At 64.1% G+C, this 7902-nt stretch overlaps 2 protein-coding genes across 2 annotated transcripts in view; one reads left to right on the top strand and one right to left on the bottom strand.

Annotated features, from left to right (window-relative positions):
- The window catches only part of IDUA (iduronidase, alpha-L-), a 14457-nt gene extending 6571 nt beyond the window's left edge, over positions 1 to 7886 (bottom strand). Inside the window, exons 1-2 of the mRNA XM_008569328.1 lie at positions 7729 to 7886; positions 6905 to 7045 (exon numbers count right to left, since the gene is read on the bottom strand). Coding sequence (XP_008567550.1) covers positions 6905 to 7045; positions 7729 to 7886 — 299 coding nt within the window. The remainder of the gene's footprint in view (positions 1 to 6904; positions 7046 to 7728) is intronic.
- Positions 3444 to 6098, top strand: SLC26A1 (solute carrier family 26 (anion exchanger), member 1). Its single transcript, XM_008569316.1, has 2 exons — positions 3444 to 4034; positions 4473 to 6098. Exons 1-2 carry the CDS (start codon positions 3444 to 3446, stop codon positions 6000 to 6002), a joined length of 2121 nt encoding a protein of 706 aa, XP_008567538.1. The 3' UTR covers positions 6003 to 6098.
- Positions 7887 to 7902: the final 16 nt, after the last annotated feature.

A 7902-nucleotide genomic window follows, 5' to 3' on the forward strand; every position in this document is an offset into this window, starting at 1 on the left:
GTGCCGGAGGGGGGCGCGGGGCGCGGGGTGGTGGAACGCGGGCAGCGGCGGACACGGGCCCGCCTCCGGGAGAACGTGCTCCGCGGCCCGGGCTGGGGTGGGGGTCCCCGGGCATCTCCCGCGGCCCGGAGCACCGCGCCCAGGGGCGGCTCATCGGGAAGCAAGCCCCGCCTGGTCCCCAGGGCTCTGCTGCCGGCCTCTTCCCCCGGAGGTAGCGGTACAGCGTTTCTTTTCCAAACAAATGCACTCAAATTTAAAGCGGTTGGCTTAAAGACAAAATTAAGGAAATAACGCGACGCCCAGGACTGGGGTCCGGGCAGGCAGGCGCAGGCGCTGGGGACCCCTGCTCCCCGCCGCGTGCAGGCCAGGGCAGGGCGGGCCTGCACACTCTCTCCGGCCGGGATGGTCCCCGGATCCACATCGCAGCACGAGCTGCGGCCTCAATGCACAGGTAGACAAATGGGGGCAGAGAGATGGGGTGGAGCGGGGATCAGACCCCAGGGGTCCTACGGTTTTCTCAGCAGCAGGTGTGACCTCACTTGTATTTCCTAACCTCTTAAACACCCAGCCTGGTGGGGGCTGGGCGGGGTGCAAGGCCCAATCCGTGCCACCCAGCACAGCCAAGGCCAGTGCGCCTGAGAGGCTTGGGAAGCCGGGTGCCGGGAGGAGAACCACCCCTTCATGAACTACCTCTACGTGCCTAAAGTACCGCCACGGGTGCACCCTGAGAGCTTCGAGAAATCCCCATCCCGCCTTCCTGATGGGGGCAGAGCTGCCTCCTACACTACGTTTTTCCATCCCCCCAGGCAATCCCCTACCCTGTCCTGCACTGGCACCTCGATCCCAGCATGCACGCACGCGTGTGTGCACTAGGCACTCCTGCTGGGTGAACCCAGGACCCCCTCCCTGTGGCACAGCCCAGGCCCTGCCCTCCTTTGAGGAAGACCCCTAGGGAGCAGGCCTCCCAGGGTAATGGGGGCCAAGTTAGCATTTTATGACCCCCTGGGTAGCTGCCGTCTCCTCCAACTTTATCTGCTCGGAGGTCTGAGTCCCTGAAAGCCTATGATTCACCCCACCCCACCCTCTGGCCAGCAGCTTCTGCAAACCGCAGCTCCCAGCCGCCAGGCAAACAGCTGCCCCCCACGGACCAGTGGGTGGGGGAGGAGGAGGCCCAAGGCCTGCCCTGTCTGGGAGGGGGCAGGTCTTTGAGGGGAAGGAACTAGATGTGGGCATCCCAAGTGGGGGGCTGAGAACAAAGGTATGGGGGTCCAGGACCCCTGGAATATTGGGCCCTGCGCCCCCAGCTTCCCACCCTCTGGACACCCCATTCCCTCTCTCCAACCACTTTCCACTCCCATTTCAGCTTGGACCTGACCTGGCTCCTCGCTGGATGGGGAGAATATCCAGGGATTGGACAAGGAGACTGGCCCCTCCTTCACACGCCCTCCCGGGTTGGGGGGGTACTGAACTTGACCCCAGGCCCCAGAGCTTAAGGGTTGCTGGGTGCCTGTGCTCAGCTCTCGAGCCTCTGCCTCCCACCGAGGAACCCCAGACACACAAGCATCCTGCTCCAGCCACTCACTTCACCCCCGCCCCACCCCATGTGGCAGGGCCTCAGGCTGCACCTACGGCCCCACTCCTGGGAGGCTGGGAGCTTACCAGAGGCCCAGACAATTGTAATTATTTGTGAGCCTCTGATTACAGTACAACTCCCCGGATTAGCCACTCAGGTAACTCGTCTGGGGGGACCCATGACTCAGCAGTCTTCGGTGTAAATAATTTAACAGCAAGCCCAGCACACAAAGCACTGCCCACAGGTCAGACCAGCCACTGCCCCTGCTGCCCCAACCTGCCGGCAGAGGCCACAGGGTTCCAGCCTTGGTGGACGGCCAGCCCGTGCTATCCTGCACCTGCCGCACCAGTGAGGGCCCCCTCAGGTAAGAATCATCGCTGAGCCCCAGTCTCAGGACAGTTAAGGGCCCAAACAACTGGGCCGCAGCAGAAGTGCCTACTGCAGAGGCAGGAGTCAACACTGACCCACTGGCCAGGGATGTCCCAGATTCCGTGATGTCTTTTGGGGGCTCTCAGACACAGGACAGGTGGTATTTACACAGTCCTGGCACTACACACCTGGGTCCTCAGGGACTCAGGGTGAGCTTCCAGGTGTCCAGGGACTCCTGTGTGGCAGGGGTTTTGTTAGAAGGCAACATAACTTCATACCGTTTTCTAAAGGGACAGAGCGGCTACTCTGGACTCCACGGGGTTTGTGCCTGGACGGCCCAAGCTGGTCTGCCAGGATAAGACCACTGCTGTCCCCTACTCTCCAGGGAGACGCCAGGCCCCTTGTCCTGGGCCAGCCCATACATAGTGGACTCAATACCACCACAGGATGTCCTGGGTGTTTGCTTAATGTCACTATGTAGGGGATTTAAAACACCAAAGTACTTTGGAGCCTGTAAACAGGACAGATCCAAGGCTGCTGTGTGATCAATTTGGCCTCCAAGCGCCACCTTCCTGATGCCCACAGTGCTCTCCAAGGCTGAAAGCAAGGTGAGGAAGTGCTCTTAGAGCTTGAAAGGCCAGGCTGCTGTTTTCAGGGGGCTGGAGTGCCCCCGGGTGCTGACCCAGGCATGGTGTAGCCTGTCTGTGCATCTGCAGCCTGGGAAGGGGCTTTGGCACCCCATGTCCCGGAACACCCTGGGCAGGAGAGACGGGTGCCAATCACCCCCCAGGCTGGCCCCACCAGGCTACTGTCAAGATATACTGTCAGAATTTGCTACAAGGATGGCTGGATGAGATTGGCTGGTGTCCAAGTGCTGCTCCCCAAACATGGCTTTGGGGTCCCAGCATCCACAGGGATGACAGGACCCGCAGAACAGAGATGGTGGAGGGACAGGCCGAAGGTGTCCACAGAGGGAGAGTGGGCGACGATGGATGTGGGAAGGGCAGGGGCTCTGGTGTGAGCATGGGGTGGACGTGGGAGGTGGACAGCAGCCCAGGTCCGGTGGAACGTGTGCCTGGGTCTCTGCAACCCTCTGACCTGCGGCACACGTGTGGCAGCCACCTGGCCAGCTCCTCTCCCTGGGGAGGTTTGCTCAAGGAGCTGCAGGCGGTTTTCAGGCAGGAGCTGCAGAGTAATGGCCAGACTGCCCGGAGCACACTGAGGCATGTGGCTGTTGCTCTAGAGGGGATTCTGGAGCTCAGCCTGACGTGCCCGTCCACACAGGGCAGTGGGTATGGGGCCCATACTGCTGGGAGAGAGCTCAGCATTCAGTCCCCAGCCTGGTCCTCCCGGCACCTGGGAGCAGGGCAGCTTCCAACCTCCAACCTCGGTGCCTGGGCCTTTCTTGTTTGAACCTGGATCCTGGGTTCCTGGGCTCTGGGTCCCCACGAGCGTGCCCACTCCTTCCTTGCAGGTTGGCCTGAGGGCCAGGCACTGCAGAATGGAAGTGTTCCCTGAGCCCCTGCGGCAGGGCAGGGGGCTGGTGCTGGTCCGACGGCAGCCCCCGGCGCCCCAGGCCCTGCGCGAGAGGCTGAAGGCTCGGCTGCAGCAGGGCTGTGCATGCAGCGTGCCACGAGCCCAGGCGCTGCTGCAGGACCTGGTCCCCGCCACACGCTGGCTGCGCCAGTACCGCCTGCGGGAATACCTGGCAGGTGACGTGCTGTCCGGGCTGGTCATCGGTATCATCCTGGTGCCACAGGCCATCGCGTACTCGATGCTGGCCGGGCTGCAGCCCATCTACAGTCTCTACACCTCCTTCTTTGCCAACCTCATCTACTTCCTCATGGGCACCTCACGCCATGTCTCTGTGGGCATCTTCAGCCTGCTCTGCCTCATGGTGGGGCAGGTGGTGGACCGTGAGCTCCAGCTGGCTGGCTTCGACCCCTCCCAGGACGGCCCGGGGCCCGGGGCCAATAGCAGTGCCCTCAACAGCTCGGCCATGACGCTGGCACTCGGGCTGCAGGACTGCGGGCGGGACTGCCACGCCATCCGCATCGCCACTGCCCTCACACTCGTGACTGGGGTTTACCAGGTGAGCAGCTGCTGCCTGGGGGCAGGGACAGGCTGGCTTGGCTGTTCAGGGCGCCCACCGCCAGGGCAGGCCTGGGAGGAAGTACAGGGCCAGGGCCTCGGAGAGAGGGCGGGGTGGGACAGACAAGCAGGTCCTGGGGCCAGGCACTGACACATGGGGGCTGAAGGTACAGGAGGGGCACGGGCGCTGGCCTGGCTAGCCGTGGCATGGGTGAGGTTGGCGGGCCAAGCATGGCAGTGGCTCAGACGAGCTGAACCACAGCCCACATGGCCTCCTGGGCTTCCTGCCAGGTGGGATCTAGGGCGTGACCTCCCCACACCCGGCTCTCTGCAGTCAGTCTCTGTGCTGCAACCACCCTTGGGCCCCCACCAGGTGCTGGTGACATGGGGTGCCTGACTCCCATCAGGTGGACTGGGCCTGACTGCACTCTGCCCACAGGTCCTCATGGGCGTCCTCCGGCTGGGCTTTGTGTCTGCCTACCTCTCACAGCCACTGCTCGACGGCTTTGCCATGGGGGCCTCTGTGACCATCCTGACCTCACAGCTCAGGCACCTGCTGGGTGTGCGGGTCCCTCGGCACCAGGGGCCTGGCCTGGTGGTCAGCACATGGCTGAGCCTGCTGCGCAGTGCCGGGCAGGCCAACATCTGTGACGTGGTTACCAGCACCGTGTGCCTGGCTGTGCTGTTGGCCGCTAAGGAGCTCTCGGACCGCTGCCGGGGCCGCCTGAGGGTGCCGCTGCCCACGGAGCTGCTGGTCATCGTGGTGGCCACCCTCGTGTCCCACTTTGGGCAGCTCCACAAGCGCTTCGGCTCGAGTGTGGCTGGCAACATCCCCACTGGCTTTGTGGCCCCACAGGTGCCTGATGCCAGGCTGATGCGGCATGTGGCACTGGATGCCGTGCCCCTAGCCCTGGTGGGCTCAGCCTTCTCCATCTCGCTGGCGGAGATGTTTGCCCGCAGCCACGGCTACTCTGTCTGCGCCAACCAGGAGCTGCTGGCTGTGGGCTGCTGCAACATGCTGCCTGCCTTCTTCCACTGCTTTGCCACCAGTGCTGCCCTGGCCAAGAGCCTGGTGAAAACGGCCACCGGCTGCCAGACACAGTTGTCCAGTGTGGTCAGCGCGGCTGTGGTGCTGCTGGTGCTGCTGGCACTGGCGCCACTATTCCGAGACCTGCAGCGGAGCGTGCTGGCCTGCATCATTGTCGTCAGCCTGCGGGGGGCCCTGCGCAAGGTGAGGGACCTCCCGCAGCTGTGGCGGCTGAGCCCAGTGGACGCGCTGGTCTGGGTGGCCACCGCAGCCACCTGCGTGCTGGTCAGCACGGAGGCAGGGCTGCTGGCCGGCGTGCTCCTCTCGCTGCTCAGCCTGGCGGGCCGCACACAGCGCCCGCGTGCTGCCCTGCTTGGCCGCGTCGGGGACTCAGCCTTCTACGAGGACGCTGCAGAGTTCGAGGGCCTGGTCTCTGAGCCCGGGGTGCGGGTGTTCCGCTTCGCGGGGCCACTTTACTACGCCAACAAGGACTTCTTCCTGCGGTCACTCTACAGCCTCACGGGGCTGGACGCTGGGCGCCTGGCTGCCCAGAGGAAGGAGCGGGGCTCAGAGGTGGGGGTCAGCGAGGGAGACTCCGTCAGTGGCCAGGACCTGGGCCCTGCGAGCAGCAGGGCCGCACTGGTACCCGTGGCAGCTGGCTTCCACACGGTGGTCATTGACTGCGCCCCACTGCTGTTCCTGGATGCAGCTGGCATGGCCACGCTGCAGGACCTGCGCCGAGACTACAGGGCCCTGGGCGTCACCCTGCTCCTGGCCTGCTGCAACCCCTCAGTAAGGGACGCTCTGAGGAGAGGTGGCTTCCTGGAGGAGGACCAGGGGGCTGCAGCCGAGGAGAAACAGCTGTTCCATAGCGTGCACGGGGCTGTGCAGGCCGCGCAAGCCTGCCGCGGGGAGCTGGCTGCTGCAAACTCCACCCTGTAGCAAGCAGGGCCAGGGCCTGCCCCCAGCCCCTCCCCCTCCCAGGAGCCCTCAGCAGACATCGCAAGCCACCACCGACATCCTCCCCGGGGAGCAACGCCAAGAGCTGGAGTCATCCCGAGACTCACCCTCGCACCAGCTCTGCCCCAGGGGAACCAGGGAACCCCAATGGGGAAAGGGGAGGGCAGCAATCCGAACACACACAGGACCCCAAATGCTTGGTGATGAAGAACCTTGCTTTGAGACAGGCACTGCCTGGCAGTGCTGCTGACCCTGACACCAGTACACGGAGCCACTCGGCCCGAGGTCAGGAGGGCCAAGCCCCACCTGACACTGTGCTGCCATCTTATTCGAAGAAGGGGCCCTGCAAATTACACAATCTCCAAGGTGCTGAAAGGACTCCGTGTCCCCAGGCCTGCCCAGCCCCTGCCCGGCTGGGTAGGAGCTGGTAGCACTGGCCCAGGGTGTGACGGTCTCCGTGTTTCTAGAAGACCCCCACATTCCCAAGTGCCCTTCATAGCTCCTGCCTCAGCCCCCTCTGGGCCTTACAGGAAAAATGTGGTGTGACCCACGATGTCAGCCTGGCCCTCAGGAATGGTCACCCTGCATAGCCCGACCAAGTAACACACTGCATGGGCACAAGGGCCAGTTGTAGCCCAAGGCCTTGACCCAAGCCTGACCCCAGACCTCCAAAGTGACCTTCAGTGAAGTCAGCAGTGCCCCATCCAGGGGCTGCCCCCAGCACACAGGGTCCCATCCCCTCCCCACAGGATTCTCTGCCAGGAGGTGCAAGGGCAGCTGGTCAGTGCAGCCCCCCTGCCCTGTGTCCCACTGCAGTAACCCCCCATTGTCTCTGTAAGGCAGGCTCTGGCCAGCAGCACCCAGGATCCCCTTGCATCACCCACCTGGCTGTGACGAGGTCCAGCAGCCAGTGGGTCCGGACCTGTTCAATGCCACTGTGAGGCACGGCGCCCACATAGGCGAGGTTGAGCTGCTGGTCCCAGCTGAGGTCGTATTGGTCAGCCTGGCTGTGTGGCAGTGGGGGGCTAGGACAGAACAAGGGAGTGGCTGCATTAGTCCTGAGCTTTGGGGCCTGGCTCCTATAAGTCCAGGGCCCACAAATGCTGGGCTGCAGGCTCCAGCATACAAGCCGGTGCATGTCTACTCAACGAATAATAAAGTGACCCTAAAGCCAGGAATGTTGTGAAGTCTTCTTAAGGGGGATGGGAGCTCCCACAGGACAGAAAACATATTCCAACCCTCCCCTTGCCCTGACAGCCAGGGGAGGATCTCAGCTCTCCACAGTGGGGATCAGGTCCCACTGCAGGGACATGTGACACCCCTGGGGCTGCCCCACTTGGCCTGGGTGACCAGGGGCAGCCACAAGCCTCTTCACACTTCTGGGGGCTGCCAGGCAAGCTCAGGGCCTAGCTCCAGGCCTCCACCACGCCCGGCACCCCTTCAGGTAGAAACCCCCCACCGGACTCCAAATATGTTATGGATCCGGGGTACAAGAAACAAGACGCCCACCCTGACAGACGGTCGACCCCAGAGTTAGGAGCTTGGGGCCGCCGTCCTCACTGCAGAGCTGGAGAGCACGGGCAGGGTCTCCCTAGACGCGACAATGGGCCCGAAAGGCCGGGGTGGATGGCCTGGGTTGGGAAGAGCGCACGTGGAGACGGAGACGGCGTGCCACTCGGCCCTCAGTTTCCCCGCGCGGGGCGCTCACCAGAAGCCCGTGCTCCTCCAGAAGGCCCGCAGGGGCCGCAGCGCGCGGGCCGCGTCCACGCGCACCAGGTAAGGGGCCTCGGCCAGGGCCACCGGGGGCGCGGCCAGGAGCGCGGCCAGGAGCGGGAGCAGCGCAGCGTAGGGACGCGGGGGGCGCATGGCCGCGGGGCGCGGG

This window comes from Galeopterus variegatus, unplaced genomic scaffold (assembly GCF_000696425.1).
Source record: "Galeopterus variegatus unplaced genomic scaffold, G_variegatus-3.0.2 Scaffold26, whole genome shotgun sequence".
NCBI lineage: Eukaryota > Metazoa > Chordata > Mammalia > Dermoptera > Cynocephalidae > Galeopterus > Galeopterus variegatus.